Source organism: Eulemur rufifrons, chromosome 1 (assembly GCF_041146395.1).
Source record: "Eulemur rufifrons isolate Redbay chromosome 1, OSU_ERuf_1, whole genome shotgun sequence".
NCBI classification, from domain to species: Eukaryota; Metazoa; Chordata; class Mammalia; order Primates; family Lemuridae; genus Eulemur; species Eulemur rufifrons.
In genome coordinates, this window is record NC_090983.1 from 17511447 (window position 1) to 17530291 (window position 18845).

Genomic DNA, 18845 nt, shown 5'->3' on the forward strand with positions numbered 1-18845 from the left:
GATAGGCTATAGAAAAAAGTTCTTTTATCTCCAGGGATGTGGGCCTTTTCTCTTCTGGTAAAGAGAGGCAAGATGGAGAAGGAAGATATGGGCAAGAGGACCTAGTGAGGTTTATCTCAGGCATGATTGTGACATACCCGGCACTTACCAAGCCCATGGATCCTGATTTTGAGTCAGTTTTTCTACAAGAGAGATGTGTCTTAAAATGTATTGCCCTCTGCCAAAGAATATCCAGATTTGGGATGTCAATCAAACAGATTTTCAAACTCTAAATACACCACACATCTCTATGGTTATCATGATTATTCCAGAGAGCTGCACACAAAGGCTGACAATGCCATTGCCACAGAATTATTAGTAGCTGACCTGACTTGCGAACTCCACTCCGAGGTATATGTCTGTGGTGGGTTGTATTGTGTGTCTGCACCCCTTCTCCCACAAATTCATATGTTGAAGAGCTGACCTCCAGTATCTCAGCATGTGACTTTATATGGGAATAACGTCACTGCAGATTTAAGTAGGTAAGATGAAGTCATACTAGTAGAGTAGGCTCCTAATCCAGTATGACTACAGCCCTTAAGAAAAAGGGAAAATCTGTAGAGAGACATGCACATAGGTTGAATGCTATGTGAACATGAAGGCAGAGATTGGGGTGATGCTTGCACAAGCCAAGGAATGCAAAGATTGCCCGGAAACCACCTGAAGCTTGAAGAGAGCCATGGGACAGACTCTCTCTCACAGCCCTCAGAAGGAACCAACACTGCTGACACCTTAATTTGGGACCTTGAGCTTCCAGAACTGAGAAACAATAAATTTCCATTGTTCTAAGCCACTCAATTGTGGTAACTTGCTATGGCAGCCCCAGCAAACTAATACAATACCCAAAAGAATCAACCACAGGTACTTAAATACATGAATACAAATGTTCACAACAGCACTATTCACAATAGCCAGAAGGTGGAAACTGCCCAAATGCCCATCAATGGAGGAATGGGTAAACAAATTGTGCTGTATACATGCAATGGAATATTATTCCATTGTAATGTATGCTACAAAGTGAATGAACCTCAAAAACATGCTAAAAAGCCAGACACAAATGGCCAAATATTATTCCATCAATATGAAATATCCAGAATAGGTAAATCTATAGAAACAGAAAGCAGACTGGTAGTTGCTAGGGGCTGGGGAGACGGAAGAGTAGGGAGCAACTGCTTAATGGGCACAAGTTTCCTTTTAGGTTGATGAAAATGTTTTGGAACTAGATAGAGCTGGCAGTTGCACAACATTGTAATTTAATAAATACCACTGAATTGTTCACTTTAAACTATTAATAATTTCATGTCAACTTCACTTTAAATTTTTTAATGCTATCCTTAAATTGCACAGGTCTTCAATGTACAATTTGAGTTTTAACAAGTGCATCACCCATGTAACCAACACCCAAACCAAGAATTAGAGCACAGCCACCACCTCAGAAAGTTTGTCAATCTTTTCTTACTACAGTATTAACCCCTACAGGTTAGATTTAATTATATGGTACGCACTCTGGCTTCTTTCAGTCAACTTAATGCTTTGGAGATTCATCCATGCATCCATGTTGATAAACCAGCAGCTTGCTCCTTTTTATTACTGAGTGGTACTCCATACCACAGTTTATCTGATCTCCTGTTGAGTGGCATTAGGGTTGTTCCCAATTTTTTGTTATTACGAATAAAGCTACAATAAACATTCTGGTGGACATAGGATTTCATTTTTTGTTTTTTCCTTTTCTTTGGAGAATACCATGGAGTAGAATTGCTGAGCCATAGGTTGATACATGTTAACTTTGTAAGAAACTGTTAGCATTCCATAGTGGTTGCACTAGTCATGTATGAAAGCTCCAATTGCTGTACATCCTCTCCAACATTTAGATTTGGCTGCCTTTTAAAGTTTAACAATTCTAGTGTTATCGCATTGCGGTTTTAATTTGCATATGACTCATGAAATGGTATCTCCTTGTGCTTTAAAAAAAAATCAGTTTTATTTACTTATACACACTACTACTCACGCATTTAAGTGTACAATTTGATGAGTTTCAACAATACAGTCATGTAACCAGCACCACAATCAAGGATACAGAATCTTAAAGCCTGTGCCTCTTTATAGTCAACCCCCTCCCTCATCTACAGGCCCTGGCAACCATAATCTGCTTTCTGTGACCATAGTTTGCCTTTTCTAGAATATTATGGAATCATAAAGTTTTGTTTCTCGCTTCTTTCACTTAGCATTATGTTAAGATTCATCCCTGTTGTTGCATAAATCAATTTGCTCCTTTTTAATATCTAAGTTGTATTCCACCACATATATCACAACTTGTTTATTCATTGTTGGATAAGCGGTTGTTTCCAAGTTTTTGGACCTATGAATCAAGCTGCTATGAACATTTGCCTGCAGGAGTGGAACCGCTAGGTCATATGTTAAGGGTATGTTTCGCTTTATGAGGAACTGCCAAGCTATTTTCCAGTGTGCCATTTTGCATTGCCACCAGCAACATACGGATTCCAGTTGCTCTAGTCTCACTGATTCTTGCTCTTTTATCTTTTAAATGTGAACAATTTTAGTAAGTTGTGTATCACTGTAAATTGCTCTTCTCTAATAGGGGCTCTAATATTTCTAAGCTAATTATCTCAAATCCTCAGTTTTAAACTCCTATGAATAGAATCAAAGTATATTTTTATCATAGTTTTATAATATTAACATGCTATTGTAATATTATTGTGCACTATAGTACCATTACTTTAAGGAAGAATTATTTTTGGTGGTGGTTTTTGGTCTGTTTTAGAATCTACTATATTAAGACTGTACCATATATATATCAGGCACTTTGTTAGGTATTTGACTTTTTCTTTATTTAATCCCCATAACTATTCTATAAGGTAGGCTTTGGTGTCTCCAGTTTACTAATTGAAACTTAGATTAAGTATATTTTCAAAATTCTGTTAGCTTTTCCTGTGGCAGTCCCTGGCATTCCAAGTGTCTCAGTCTATTATAATAATTAAGGCACAAATAGGTTTTAGAAACTACCCTGCTATTGATCCTTCTTGTGTTCTTTCACCTATGTGAAAAATCTTAAGAGCAACGTAAGACTGCTTGCAGCTTCACTGGTCCAAAGCTGGTGAAGAGGGAAGTCAAATGAGCCTGTGACCCTTGGATATTGATGAGTGTGCAAACTCAGCTACCAGGGGAATCTAAAAGGCAAAGGATTGTCTGAGAAGCTCAAGCAGAATCTCAAAGGGCATAAAATGGAGCTCTTAGCCACACATCTCTGAAAGTCATCAATGTTTCCAAGTCCCAAAGCGGGGGATTTGAGTGGTAGTGAGAGGTGAGCCTTAGAGGACAAATCAAGAAGCCAGGAGGGGAGATCCTCTGGCTGTCTTTGGTGATCACCTTGTCTTGGGTAATTCAACTGAGGAGGAGGTGGAAAGGTCTTTGTATGCAGATGACCATCCTCTTCCATTGGCCCTTACCAGTGTTGGGTTGTCCCACAGGCCATCAGATATCCTTTGGCTCAGGTGACTGGAGCAATAGTCACCCTCAGACAAATAGCCTGATGCCATGAGAATGTATCTGTAACCTGTTCTTGGCTCCTGTTCCATCCAAGGTCTCTATTTTCTGTACCCTGCATCTCTTTCTAGCCACCTGACACCCACTGCCCCCCTGCTCTCCCTTTCTTATCAAAGCCTCGCTTGAAGTAACTTAGCAATCTCATTCAATTCACATACTCTTGATACCTAATGTGCTTCCTTTCCCAGGGAATTTGCATTCTGACTGTGGAACATTTAACCAAAGAAATAACTTGCCAAAACAGTGATAACGTAATCGGAGAATGAATCATGATGATCGTGTTTCTGTGTGCACGGGGGTGAAAGGTGAGGGTGTTGAGGTATCTAGACCCTGTTCTGGCTCCTTCGTTCTACAGTATCTTTATAGCTGCTCCACTTCCCTTGAAGAAAGGGTTTTACATTTCTTGCCTGCCTATCCCTACCCAAGGCACAGAGTTTGGACAGCAAGTGGAGAAAGGAGTGAGTGACCGTGCACGAGTGTCCTCTGTGTCCTAAGCACTTTCACTATACTTGGCTTAAATTTCCACAACCCTGCAATGTAGGCATTATATTCAGATTATAAACAAATGGAGACTTAAAAAGTTAGATGACATGCCCAAGGTCACACAGTAAACGGCATATCTGGGGTTTAAACCCAAGGTCAGCCTCTGAGGTTCTTGATCTTTTCCTGACACAATGCCACCTCGTTGTTAGTATTTATTCCAAGAAACTGAGTTTCCCATCAATCCTGAGTGGATGTGAAATAAGCAGGAATAGTGACCACCCTTCCACTCTCCACCCCACGTCCTTACTACTCTAGAAATAGCCTGTACTTCACTCCTTGTCTCAGGAACACTTGTTTCCCTGCCTCCAAATAGACTGGGTAAGTTATCGACTTAGAAAAACAACTGACATATTCTGAAAAATATTTATTTCACTATACTCCCAAACTTAAACTTGTACAAAAAAATCCCGTTACTTCTCAAAAATCCCTATTCAGCTGAATACCTCACATTGTGGTATTTGGTGCGGAAGTACATATGCTGAATCCTTAATACACAATTTAATTTTCTCTCAAGAGTGAAAGGTAAATGTGATACGTAAGTCTCATACCTTTCGCCCACCCAGCAAAACACCTACACCTATCAGATGCTCAAATGTGATGAAAACTTGAAATAGTGTACATATAAACATGTTTTAACACTGAGACCTCTATATTCTCATTGCTCATTTCTTTTCCTAAGTCCTTCCCCTCTCCCCCACCACCCTCCCCACAACCCTCACCGAGCTGCGGTGCTGGTCCCCTCTCCACCTGTGGCATGTAAATGGACTGGTTGTGCTGCACAGGGATTCTCAGACCAAAGAGCTGAAATTGGTTTTCAAGGAGTAAACCAGCTCAAACACGTCTTCATGCCTAAGTCCTTGCAGGGAGGACCAGCCACAACAAAGCTGCTAAGCAGGTGGCTGGTTTTCTCTTAGGAAGGCCGCATACTCCCCACGTCATCTACACTAGAATACTGTAGCCAGGGGCATGAGAGGGAGTTCGCTTCAATTATATCAGAAAAGATGTACCAGGCCTGTCAAGGACCTTTCCCACTACGGCTCGACTTTAAAGTTCTTATTATTGAGCAGCAGGTGCTGCCCTGGACTTTGCCACCAAGCTTTCTTTACAACTGTCAACATGGCCTTGGGATTGGCAGACAGCTACCTGCTCTGTGGCCTTGAACCCAGGCAGGCCTCTCAGTGATCTTTCCAGGGCTCCGCCCCATCTTGCCACAGAACCCCAGGAGCCATGAAGCAGGAGAGTCTCTTTTCAAAGCTCCAGGGAATGAAGGCAACCAGAGGCCAGGGGGGAGCCGAGTAGCCGAGCTTCCTGCCTGATATGCAAAGGGAAAACCTGTGTATCAGAGAGACATGGGGTCAAATGGCTGCTTGTATGTGCCACTGCTAGAGGAACTAAGTCAAGGGACTACAGGGAAGGGGAGGAGGCAAGCAGCAAGTGCTGGGTTAGAAAGGAGCATGGTTCCAGTGAAAATACCTTTCTGATGCAACTCTCCCACCTTGTGCTTCCCCCAGGAGAGAAAGTAGAACTTCTGGTTCAAGTGCTCACATCCTTCAAGGACTCTGTACGTACAGTTCACTCAGTCAACATTTATTCAACACTCACTGTTTACTGAGTCTAGAGGGAGGTAGATTCTGTTAAGTACAAGAGTTTAGGCTGGAAGCCCATCCTACAATTATTGAGCAACATGGCCTTAGGATTGGCAGATATCTACCTGCTCTGTGGCCTTGAACCCAGTCAGGCCTGTGTTCCCTTAGGAAAACTGGGTTCAAAGGTGACTGCTCCTGAAACCCAGCTGCCAAGCCACCAGAACCTGCTTGCTGGAGGGCAGAACATGAGACTTCTTCCATGTTGTGGGGAAACCACATCCTCCTTCCACCCTCCCCATGGAATGTGTCCTTTGATACATGGACACGATTAACAGCAACTGGGATTATCTGGGCTCCTTCATTGCGGCTGTGGGAAATTCACAAAGTTCACAGGACCTCTCACACCTCACAGAAAGCCAATAGCTAAAGAGGTGACAAGAGAGAAGTCTAGAAGGCTGAAGAAATAGTAATGTGAAGTCAGAAAAGGAAAACCTAGAGCTACTGGCTGTGTGGGTGTATGAATGGAGGTAAAGTCCCCAGTCCTCAAAATTAGGATGACATGAAATGGGCTAAACATGTCATGGCCTCTCCCGTCTGTCCCTGAGGAAGCCCAAAGGTTTCTGAAAGTGGTTCTTCAGGACGGGTGGGGGAGGGGTGAGGAGCGACCTAAGGAAATGTGGACCTCCAGAGGCACCCCCTCAACTGCAGAACAGAGGACTTCTGGCTCAAATATGTTCAGTACGTTTTCTCCTCTTTAGCTTCAACTCAACAACTGCACCAAGGCCCGAAACAAACCACACGTGGCTCTCTGAAGGTAGAAACCAAACCCTGCTTTATAAGGCTGCGTGGCCATCACTGGCTTCTCTACTGAGATACGAGGTGCCAGCCAGGCAGAAGGGTGACGGAGGGTGAAACTTCCTCACCTTCTCCCCATCACCACCATCCCTCCAGCCCTCCAAATACCCATCTCTACAATGCAATCACTTCAAAAAAATACTCTGATGAGGGGCAAGGTGGAGGGCAAGGTCAGGCTGGTCAGCAGGCCGGTTCCCATGAGGTAGCTGGCGCTGGGGCTCCTTGGCAGAGGCTTGTGGAAAGAGGCCAGTTATAGGCTCACAGTAGCCACGAGGGAGTCACTGGATGACTGGGAAGAAGAGGAGGCAGAAAGTCTTGGAGTCCACCCAGAGTACTTGACCACAGGTGACGTCTGGGTGGAGAGGCTGGGCTCTTTGCTGGAATCCTCACTGTCCTTTGAGGAACTGGGTTTCCGGGGGAAAGGGGGAAGGCCAGCCTGAGTCTTCTTGGGCTTGGGTGTGGTCCCGAGTTCAGACAGCAGTGGGCTTCCCTCAGAGGAGCTGTGTTTTCTGAAGGGAACAGGTGGGGAAAGAAGTAGCTGAGACTTTAACCTGGGATTTGCCTTCAGAGTCTGGACCAGGCATTCAGAACATTATGGCACTGTAGACCATAATGATATGAATATATTAATAACCATAAAAATATTTTATTTACTTGAAGACTTGCGTGCTTACGTACGAGTTTGAATGTGGGTGAGGACAGGAGGGCTAAGGACTTCTAAAGCTAGCAGGCATGGCTGAAAATGGCCGCTTCAGCAGATGCTTCTGTGCTCTAGCTTAGCTCCACTGGACATACCAAGAGCCACCAGGAAGAGGATAAGGTAGCTGTATGCTCTGATACTCCCAACTACTCCCAGTTGGATAATGCTAACCTCACTGCCACAGTCTGACTGGGAAGAAAGGAAGCAAACTCCCCAAACTCACAGCCAATAGCCCTTCCCTTGCCCAGGAAGCACTCACCCCAGCTTGCCAGTCTCCGATTTGCTGAAGGCATTGAGCGTTACGTCACCCTTTGGGACAGTCAGAAGTGATGTCGGGAGAGACCACTAAGAGCAAAGGAAGCAATGAGGCCAAAAGGGCTAGGAAGAGGCAAGGCAGGAGTCTGGGGAATTGGGACTCTTTTTCCAGCTCTACCTGAGTGATTAGGGGCTCTCCCCACTTCCCTACCCTTCAGGCATGGGCCCATGTGAGAAAAAGTCTTGGTTCTCTCCTGAATCAGACAAGAAGTTAAGGCCTACAAAGTACTTTTTGATCCTTGAAAGAAAGGCACCCAGGGAATCCTGGAGGTAATTATTCCCTAGAAAGGAGAGGGTGATGAGACACGGAGGCAGGGCCTAGGAGATAGGTGAGAGGGTCTGTATCTACAACCCAACTCCTGCTGTACTCTTAAGGCAGAGGAGGGAGAGGCCTGAGAAGGAGCTGTCCCCCAACACTGGCAGCACTCACCACCGGAGCAGAGTCAGAGACAACTCCTATGTGGAATCCTTTGTAGCACCAATTCCGAAGCAGATCTACTCCTAGAACAAGATTAGCAGGGGTTGGGAGACTTAAGAGGGTGGAATCAGTTGGCCAGTTCTTCTTTCTAGAGAGGCCAATTTCTTGGTGTACTGAAATTTAACCTCTCACTATACATGGCCACCTGAGGGCACATCACCTTTGAGCTTGTTGCCATGGTATTTCTGTTCCCACTGGGTGGTGAGAATGTTGAAATATCGCGGCTGCTCAAAAAAGCGGAGATAGCGAGAGGAGATCCGAGAAGGAAAAATTCGTTCAAATTGACCACGGCGAGAAAACTCATCTTCCATCTCAACCAGAATCCGAACATCATCTGGAGTCAGGACATCCAGCACAGATGCGTAGAAGTCCTATGGTCCAAGGAATAGGAAGGGAGAGAGTGTGACACACAGTGTAAGCTGGAGGCAGAGAATTAAGAAGCTGGGAGACGGGCAGCACGGTCCTGGGGTCCTATGGCTCCAGGACTTTCACGGGACCACCACAGCAGCCTGGTGGGCCAGCTCTGTACCTCATCTGTTCCTAAGTCTACTGAACGTAGGCAGGGCGTGGTGGCTCACGCCTGTAATCCTAGCACTCTGGGAGGCCGAGGTGGGAGGATCGCTCGAGATCAGGAGTTCGAGACCAGCCCGAGCAAGAGCGAGACCCCGTCTCTACTAAAAATAGAAAGAAATTAGCTGGACAACTAAAAATATAGATAGAAAATATTAGCTGGGCATGGTGGCACATGCCTGTAGTCCCAGCTACTAGGGAGGCTGAGGCCGGAGGCTTGAGCCCAGGAGTTTGAGGTTGCTGTGAGCTAGGCTGACGCCACGGCACTCACTCTAGCCTGGGCAACAAAACAAGACTCTGTCTAAAAAAAAAAAAAGGAAGAAATCTATGTCTACTGAACATAGCTGGTGGGGAAATATAACTCTTATTTGGGGCCAAGGGAGCCACTGGGCCTGAGAGGTTAAGTGGTTTGTTGGATAAAGGCAAGATCAGGATCCAGCAACTCATAAGACTTGGCACCAGCCTTGTGCCTGCCACTCTGCTAGCTGGCTCCCTCATCTGCTCAGGGAAAGTCAAACCTCCCAGGTCTCACTGTACCTCTTAGGGAAAGAGGCTCAAAGGATAGGTCTGCAGGTCAGACCCAAGAATGGGCCAAAGCAGCATTTTGCTAAGAGCAATGATTCTTAAAAACATGATAAAGACAATCAACTCTCTCCCAGAATGACATCCATGCCAACAAATCTCTGCAAACCAAGGGGATCAGAGACCTGGGTTAAAAAAATCCTGCACTACAGAGAGGAAAAACCGGTTGCCTTAGGGTCCCAAATGTCTGACCAGGGAATCTTTCTACTGGCAATGAGGGGGAAGACCAATCTCTTACCTGATCAGGGATTTTCTGGGTCAGATAATAGGCTTTTTTCATCTTCTGTGCAGTGAAATGCTCTGGAGTCATTTGACATTTGTCCCTGGGGGAGCTGGGCAGGCTAAGGAAAGGGGTGGAAAAAAAGCAAAGAGTAGGGTCAGCAGCTTCCCATCCTGAGGAAATATGGAGAGAAGGTCCAGCCCAGGAAGACACCCTTCTCAAGAGAAGACAAAGACATATGAACAGATGTTTGTTACTTGAGTAGATCGAACTAAAATACACTACACTGAACTAACGAGTACAAAGCACCTCTTTAGGTTGAATCTGAATAAGAAGAGAGGACCCTGGAATAAGCTAATCACTGTATACTTCAATTAGCTTAATTTAGCGAATACTTACTATGTACCCAACTCTGCCCTTACCCAACTCTGCCCTATCTGCTGCGTGACCCTAGGTAAGGGACTCACCCTCCCTGCACCTCAGTTTCATCATCCATGTTATTACAATTACTGCGATCACTACTGAGAGAGAACAAAGATGACGGAAGCCACGTGTGGTGGCACGTACCTGTAGTCGTGGCTTCTTGTGAGGCTGAGGCAGGAGGATCGCCTGAGCCTAGGAGTTCAAGGCCAGCCTGAGCAACATAGCAAGACCTTGTCTCTAAAAAACCCTGTCTTTTAAAAAAAAGATGACTAAAAAGCAGCCCCTGCCTCCGAGGAGCTTATAGCATGGCAGGTAGAATGAGTCAAATGACCAATGACCAATAACCACAGGACAGGGCCAAACGTGAGTCTACAGGGTACAGTGGGGAAAGCAAGTTTTGTTACAGGCAAATCAGGCCTTGAATTCCAGTCCTACCACTCTCTAGCTGAATGACCTTGGATGGGTTACTTAATCCCAGTGATCTCAGTTCAGTTCAGTTTTCTCATCCGTAAACTACAGATACTAATACTAACCGTACAGGGTTGTTGGGCAAGTTATAGGTTTTTCCTTACACATCTCAGATACTATTAGCTCCCTCCCCTCAAAAGTGGTTCCAAGTGCTTTAGGGGTATGGAGGAAAAAACCCATACTGAGCTGGCTTCATGAAGATGTCTTGAGCAAGGCTTTGATAGATAAGTGTGGTTACAAAAGGTAGGTCTGGCTGAGGCGCATTTCAGGAGGAAAAAACCTTGTGAGCAGAGGAAAGAACACTATAGGGGAACACCAAGGGGCAATGAATGTTTCACAGAGGAGACTGGACTCACTGACCCAACCTTGAAGTTCTGTAAGTAATCCTTTGTCAGAGCAGAGAAGCCAGGAGAAGGAATAGAGATGTATCTCAAAAAAGGAGGCTGGGACCTCAAATGTCCAGGTAAGGAGTTTAGCATCTTGATACATTTCCCAGGCTGGAGTGAAGTAGCTATTCACAGGCATGACCATTATAGCACACTATAGCCTCGAACTTCTGGCCTCAAGCAACCCTCCTGGCCTTAGCCTCCCAAGTAGCTGGGACTACAGGTGTACGCCCATGCACCTGGCTAAGGGGTTGAAATCTGATTACCAGGCCCCGTGATTCCTGAGCAGGGAAGCAATAAAACCAAACATACTTTCAGGCAATGGTGTGTGGGTGGACTGTAGGAGAAGACTGAGCAGCAAAGGCCCAAGCAGGAGGGAGTGCCCAGAAACCACTTCCTTCCAGAATCACACAGGGCTGTTCATGCTGCCCGCCAGTCCTCACAGAAGCAAAGGGGCTGACCTGGTGGTGGAGCTGCTAGAGCTGCTGGAACTGGAAATGACATCCTCTGTACTGGGCAGGACAAAACCTGCCAGGTTCAGAAGGTCACGGATCATCTGGCCTTTGATGCTGATGTCCAGTGGAGAGTTGGAGTGGAGGCTTTAGGGAAAAGATGCAAAGAGTGGTCAAAGTAGCACTCCAGAACAGTTTCTGGTCCTATGCCCAAGTCAGGGCTAGCTTCCTTTACTCCCTGGCTTCCCTAGGATGAAAGATGCTCAAACATTCAAACACACAATCACCCCGTGAGGGTCTCTTGCCCCAAAGAGAGTGAATAACCTCACTTAGGGTAGTAGAGCTGCCCATGACTTTGGTCTGCTAGAGCAGCAGTCCCCAACCTTTTTGGCACAAGGGACTGGTTTCATGGGAAGACAATTTTTCCATGGATGAGGGGTGGGGGGTGGGGGGGGGCAGTGAGGTGAAGCTCAAGTGGTGATGCAAGTGATAGGGAGTAGCTGTAAATGCTCCCTGCTGCTCAACTCCTGCTGTGCGACCCCCTTCCCCTTCTTAAGTTTCATGGGAGACAATTTTTCCACAGATGAGAGGGGGACAGCGGAGCTCTGTGGCCTGGTCCCTAAGAGGCCGTGGATCAGTGGTCCGCGGCCCAGGGGGTTGTGTACCACAGTGCTAGAGGAAAGCAAGTGGTAGGTATCGACTAGAAAAGAACAACTTTTAACAACCTCTCTCCATTCTCAAAGATCCTTAAGATAATGGCAAACAATGAGTAAATGCACAAACACACAGACCATCAAGGGAAAACACAAATTCTAGTGAAGGAAAGATCCTCCCCAAAGACTAGAGTGGCAATGGGATCATGTGAATATAGGAAGGACTGATTCTACTGTGAGTGCCCTGAGAATTCCACCTACCTTGGGGAAATGTTGACTTCCAGGACCCAGGGCTTGAGGTTCTCGTCCAGCATGATGTCGAAACCAAAGAGCTCGTGGCAGCTATAGGGCCGCCGCACATACATCTTGAGCAAGTTGGTCACGTAGGGCTCTGACCTAGTCGTGAGGATGGGGAAGTATTCAGCTTAGTTCTTCCCAGGGGGCCCTACTCAGAGCTACCCTGCTAACTGAGTGGCCCACAGATAGGTGGCAGAAGCAACCCAGGAAAGGTGGCTCTCAAGAGATGCCGCTGATCTGGGAGCTCCTGGGGATAAGTTCAGTAGATGAGCAGAATTTAATTCCATCTACTTCTTCCTATTATTCCCTGTCCTCAAAACTGACCCACAGCATGGTCAAAACCTGGAGCAGAACAGTGTGGACGCCAACGAGAAAGGAGGGGTTCAGTGGCAGGCCTCACACCCAGGGTGGCAGTATGACTCACGAGATGATGGTTTTGACAACAACATCCTTTATCTTGTCCCAGATGGCATCGCTATTGACTCCCTTCTGGCTCAGGTAGTTCCACAAAGCTTTCAGTGCCCTGCAGGGGGAATATCTGGGGTTATATTCTAGGAATGAGTCATGAAGAAGAGAAAGAAAAAGGAACAAGAGGCCTAAAGATATTTTCTTCCTATCTCTTCCTTTGACATTTTGAATTAAGAAAGAGGTGAACTTGGATACAAAGAGATCAATTCTGAACTGACAAGTGTTTATGTCATCTTCCACTCATCATCCCCTGAACCTCCCTAAACCCCAGAACCCTGTACTCCTCTAGGCATTCACTGGACTGGGACACTCTGCCCTCAGTACCATTTGTGTCCCTGGCAGGCCGTTTCATCTGCGTTGGCCTGGTACTCAGCATTCTTTTTATTGACACTGTAGTTGGTCAGGTGCATGAACTTATTGCCAAGGCTCTTCATGGAAGGGGAATACCTGAAAGTAAAGAGAAGACAGGCAGAGGTAAGATGGCGAGAGCACAGATGGAACCTGCAGCCTCAAGGCCACATGTGGCCTTTAAAAGGATTTGTTGTGTAAAATTTGGATTTGGTCAAGCAGCCACACACGAGGATCCGGAGGGCCACATGTGGCCCCAAATCCACAGTTCCCCAAATTCCCAGAAGGTAAAGGACAAGTGCACAGATCTTTTCAGATCCACAAGAGCCTGAGAAGTACATCCGTTGGCAAAGTTCTAGATAACCACAGCTCAACTCATCTCTTTTATCCCATGTCAATCCTGCAGGAAGACCCTCCCCAGATTCAGTGAAGTAGAGAACCTCCTAACTTCCTATTTCCTGCCTTCCCCCTTGCTAACAAAAACTACCAAAACGTTTGTTATCTTTCTGTATAGTGTCCTCTAGTTTCCCTCCCTCTGGGGAAAATAAATCCCCCAATACTGTCAGGGTGACACCTCCCACTATCACATACTTGCAACTAGCAAAGCGGACAAGTCCATCCGAAAAGAGGTAAATCCGTAGAGGATCGTAGGAAGTGACGTAAACATAGATCCGCAGATCAAACTTGCTGCCGCTGATGAGGTAGGGTTTGTGCAGATACCTACATAGGAGAAAGGCCAACTTCTCATCCAGCCAGATGACAGGGCTCAGTGGATAACTGAGCCTTGGCAGAAGCCAGCTAACAACCCCCAAGATAAAGACATTAAAATAGTTGGCCAAGGAAGGTCTTTGGCTAGGAGGACAAAGGGCAGAAGAACATTGTAAGAAGGAAACCTTGAGGCCAAGGAAGCAGAGAAGATGAGGAGAGACAGGCTCACCGCTGTACCAGGAGGGGCCTTCGCTTGGGGAGCTGACTCCACTTGTGAATGACCTGGATGCCAATGCCTCGAGCTGATGCTGGCTAGAAGTCAAGTAGAAAGGAGACAAGATTTGCTCTGGACCCAAAACACTGTCTTTCCTACTCTCAGACCATAGTCTCCTGCCCACTGTGATCTACTCACTGGCTTCACAATCCACTTTTGGCGGCTGCTGCTCTCCCAGGCTTTGCGCAGGAGCTTGGCATCCTGGGGCAGGATAAAGGACTGGGGGAAGAAACTGAACTCCTTCTTGCCAAAGCGGTTCTGCATGCGGGACAGATTCCGCCACAGCCGGTCCTTCCTCCCAATCTGGAATGAACCTGGGAAGTGGTTTAGCTACAGAAAGGAGAAAGGATGAGAGCCAAGGGAGGGCAGAGGTGAGACCACGAGGAAGATGACAAGACTCACTACCATTCCAACTTCCTTAGCAACATTCCAAGCTCCTATTCCATCTTGCTGTCGCTACCCTAATGGTCCTTAAGTACCCAACAGCTGAGCATGCACCCAAAGATGATTAAAACGCAAACAAAACACAATAATGATTGAAACAGACATGGTAATCACCTTAAGTGCAAAGAAAAAGCTGTTAAATCTTTTTCCTTGACGACCTAAGGGACAAGGACTGGAAAGCATCTAGCCTTTAGTAGGTCTGGGGGCAAGACACTAGTTCATTCCAACATGAGACCAGAAGCCCTCTTACACATACTCAGCTTGGGGGAATGGAGACAATGTGTGTGGTTACAGGGGAAACAATAAACTGAAAATAAGCAATGCATCCAGAACACATCAGAAGGAAAAATGTCCTAGAGAGGATGCAACTGCCGAAGACAATATACCTTAAGTAGAGATGTTCATGATCTGCTAGAGTCTCACATTGCACTCTCCCCTCCTGTACTTTCTTCTCCATAAACTTTCCTGACTTTTCTATCATTTTCCTCTTCCTGGCCTAGACCAAAGTCCAGGGGAACAGCTCCTCAGAAAGGGCCCCTACCTTCTGATGCTCTCGAATGGATCGGAAACAAGGAGACTTCATGTGGTGACCCCAGCAGCCCAGCCAGTCATCATTTCCTGCAGAAGGCACAGCAGGGAGTCAGTCCCAGGGACAGAAAGAGGCCCAGGGGCCCCAGAAATACCACTGGGCCTGGGCACAGCTCCCAGACTGGGTTTTTGAAGAGTTGCCATGGAGCTGTCCTACATGAGGGCCTGGGGCCAGGGATAGAACAATGGCTCTCTGTCTCCCCATTTTGAGCAACAGGCTCAGCCCCGAGGGCCTTCAGAGCTACTGTGCCCTCCTATGAGGTTGGAAATTTCAGGACATGGTCCCCAGCTGCCCCTACATAGCAAGAAGTATCTAGGGCTCTCCTCCTACTCAAAGTCCATCTACTGGGGCAAAGAGGACAGGCTCCAAGTAAGGCAAGTGACTTACTCTTGCTAATTTTGAAGTGGGACCGTCCAATGGTCTGCTTGACAATGTTGGGGGTCACTGTGCTCATCTTCCACCGAAGGAACTTCCTCTGCTCCCAGGGAAGTTTCTCCACTGGGGAGAGGTAGGAGATGGGGCACGGAGAAGAGGAGAGTCATGGTGAGGAGACAAAAACAATGGCACTGCTGCCCATCCTCCCCTAGGCCGGTAAGTCCCCAACTATTGTTCCAGATCAGGTTTCACAGGACCACACTTTGGGGAAGAAAGGGAGCTATGCAGGAATGAACAAAGAAAGAGGAGGTTGAAAGGAGGAAAGTGACCAGGTTAGAGGGCACGAACCAAGCATGAGATTATAAGGCTGAGGAGGGTCAGCTGAAGGACAGACAAGAAAATGCTTACATTGGAGTTATAACCAGGTGTGACAACAGCCACAACATTCATTCTGGAAACCCCTTCCACCTATTATCATCTCCTCCCAACTTAGCTAGCATCCCTCTCCTGGGGGATCTTCTGGGCCCTGACACTTGGCCAGGTTTACCTCTCTCATCCTGAGTGCCAAAATAGATGGTCGGGGGCACATTGGGGAAGAGACTATAGGTAAGGGCTGGTCGGACAACTTTCTCAAGATTGGAAGGTTTGGTCAGAATTTCCACACAGCTCCTAAAATGAAAAACAAACATGCAATAGAGAAAGGGAAAGCAACAGCCCTCAAGTGTTGCTACTGTTATATATAATTTCTTTCCAAGTGCTGTCTTTTACACTCGGATTCTAAAAAGACAAGTGCTCAATAATTATTTTGGATATTAATCCATAAGGTGCTAGGGCTAACCCACACACAGCTCACCATTAAATATCATCTAAAGACATGGTTTTCTAATACTTTATTCTGTAATACAGCTCTAAAATTTCCTACAAGTCACTGGCCAGGGAAGTCCCTGAAAAGAGTGGTTCTGAGAGGGGGGAATGAATTTGGGTGGATATTAGAAGAATATGCTACACTAAGACTAAGAAATAAATGAGGAGAGAAAAAGAATGATGTGGATAATTAAAAAGGCAGGCCACAAAAGATCTGAGAAGAGGCGTAAAGATTTTTAAAAAGAAAAGGGCCTACATTAAGAGATTGATGTTATTGGTTCCCTACTCAGAGATGAACATCACTCAAACTCCACCAAAGGCACTCAATAAAATAATCTGGATTAAAGCTAGAGAATTCCTTATATAATTTCTTATAACTAAGGTTAATGCCAGTCTTATTTCCCAATATAAAATTAACCTCATAAGGGAGAAAAAGAACATTTTAAAAAGCTCCAATTAGTGGTATATCTAAGTCAGAATTGACTCTGATATTAATAGTAGCACACATTTATAGTGCAAAGTGGCAATTATCCTAACATAGGTGGCCCAAAGGACTAAGAATTTACCTCGAACAATATGTTTCTTCATTAACTGGTTATTAATTTTTAAAATATTTCCTGAAATAATTTGCCTTTTACTTGACCAGTTTCTTGGAGCCTATACACCCAAATTGCAGCCTAAGAAACAAGGTATTACTGTTAAGCCCAACTGATGAGATATGTTTCTGGTCCCTATTCTAAAACTAAAGTAGTTGGCTGGGCGCAGTGGCTCACACCTGTAATCCTAGCACTGTGGGAGGCCAAGGCGGGAGGATCGCTCAAGGTCAGGAGATCAGCCTGAGCAAGAGCAAGACCCCATCTTAAAAAAATAAAATAAAATAAAACTAAAGTAGCAAACATAAAAATTTGTTGAAAATGCATTATGAGGCTGGGCGCAGTGGCTCACACCTGTAATCCCAGCACTCTAGGAGGCCAAGGTGGGAGGATCGCTTGAGGTCAGGAGTTCGAAACCAGCCTGAGCAATAGCGAGACCCTGCCTCTACTAAAAATAGAAAGAAATTAGCCGGACAACTAAAAATATATAGAAAAAATTAGCCGGGCGTGGTGGTGCATGCCTGTAGTCCCAGCTACTCGGGAGGCTGAGGCAGAAGGAACTGCTCGAGCCCAGGAGTTTGAGGTTGTTGTGAGCTAGGCTGATGTCACTGCATTCTAGCATGAGCAACAGAGCAAGATTCCGTAAAAAAAAAAAAAAAAAAGGAAATGCATTAGGGTTCTCAGGGCCATTAATGACTTGGGTAGTTAATTCCCTTATAATGTCAAAGAGACGAGACAGAAAATGAGCATTTACCAATGATCTACATAACCAACACTCACCGAGAGATCGCTGCCACCGACTCGCTGGGGGAGACAACACTTAATGAGGAGCACTCTGAGTCTCCTGGGGGAGGAAGATCAGAGAAGTTCCAACTGCAAGAGGCTGCCACACAAACTCACCAAGACTAGGCAGCTCTTCCTTGAACATCCTGGGCTCAACCCTTCTCGTAGAGCCACAAGCACCACCCTTCTGCCTTGCTCTGCCTTCCTTGAACTCAACAGCAGCAGGGAGAAGGCAAGGCCAGAGGGACAGGACTAGAGATCAAAGTCCCTCAGAAGTCACTAGCCCCCTTAAGACTTCCCAAAGCAAATCATTAATATAGTTGGTAATGTGAGTCAAGGACCTGATACACAATCATTAGCCCCTTCCCTAGCGGGCCATGCCCAACCTCCAGTTGGAAGTGAAAAAAGTTCCCTACTCACCCTCCTCCTCTTCATTTTCATCATGGCTACAGCAGTCTTCCAAACCATCTATTAGTTCTTCTTCTACATCTTCAGTCTCAGCCTGGTCTGACGGGAGGTCAGTAGCTGAACTAAAAGAAACAAAGAATCATGCCCCCAGCCCAGCCAATTCCGTAAGAGGTCACAGTTAGATTCTCATTCCTTCATCATCATCTCTCAGTATTTGTCTCTTCCCTATTACCAATCTTCTATCTCTTGCCTGGACTTCACAACTCATTTATCTTGCCCTCAAAGCTTAGTTCTAGCCATAGTTCCTCAACCTTACATCCTCCATTTTGCAAAAAAGCACTGTCTTCCATTTTCTTTGATGTCCCTCAGCATGTAAGTACAAAATTCTGCATACAAAAAGCCATCAATGAATATCTGGTAATTGACTTCAAATGTCCATAGGCTGCTCTCTGACAACTCAGAACAAGGCCTTGGTATACCAAGGTTCCAGAAAAATAACAAGACACAAGAGAGGAAACCAACTATGTATATGCCCTAATTGTAAATGTCGTCATGCCAAGAACGATTGGGAACCTGATTTGGCTTGGAAAAAGTAGGAAAGTCACAGGCCCCAATACTGGGTGTTTGTAATTCTTATTTCTCTCCTGGTTATAACTTAAAACAGGGGTCAGCAAACGTTTTCTCTAAAGGACCAAGTAGTAAATATTTTCAGTTTTGCAGGCCATTCAGTCTTTCACAAATATACCGCCGTAACAAGAAAGCAGCCATAGACAATAGTAAATGAATGGACAAAGCTGCATTTCAATAAAACTTTATTTATAAAAACAGGTGACAAGCAGGATTTGGCCCGCAAGTTACAG

At 45.7% G+C, this 18845-nt stretch overlaps 1 protein-coding gene across 1 annotated transcript in view; it reads right to left on the bottom strand.

The window, feature by feature from the left end:
• Nucleotides 1-5072: 5072 nt before the first annotated feature.
• Nucleotides 5073-18845, bottom strand: part of TTLL4 (tubulin tyrosine ligase like 4) — a 36763-nt gene continuing 22990 nt past the window's right edge. Inside the window, exons 4-20 of the mRNA XM_069478610.1 lie at nucleotides 17998-18107; nucleotides 17575-17638; nucleotides 15885-16006; nucleotides 15350-15460; nucleotides 14915-14991; nucleotides 14068-14259; nucleotides 13885-13967; nucleotides 13539-13667; nucleotides 12924-13046; nucleotides 12556-12654; nucleotides 12096-12230; nucleotides 11191-11328; nucleotides 9471-9573; nucleotides 8241-8451; nucleotides 8033-8103; nucleotides 7547-7632; nucleotides 5073-7096 (exon numbers count right to left, since the gene is read on the bottom strand). Coding sequence (XP_069334711.1) covers nucleotides 6838-7096; nucleotides 7547-7632; nucleotides 8033-8103; nucleotides 8241-8451; nucleotides 9471-9573; nucleotides 11191-11328; nucleotides 12096-12230; nucleotides 12556-12654; nucleotides 12924-13046; nucleotides 13539-13667; nucleotides 13885-13967; nucleotides 14068-14259; nucleotides 14915-14991; nucleotides 15350-15460; nucleotides 15885-16006; nucleotides 17575-17638; nucleotides 17998-18107 — 2113 coding nt within the window. The 3' untranslated portion in view covers nucleotides 5073-6837. The remainder of the gene's footprint in view (nucleotides 7097-7546; nucleotides 7633-8032; nucleotides 8104-8240; nucleotides 8452-9470; nucleotides 9574-11190; nucleotides 11329-12095; nucleotides 12231-12555; nucleotides 12655-12923; nucleotides 13047-13538; nucleotides 13668-13884; nucleotides 13968-14067; nucleotides 14260-14914; nucleotides 14992-15349; nucleotides 15461-15884; nucleotides 16007-17574; nucleotides 17639-17997; nucleotides 18108-18845) is intronic.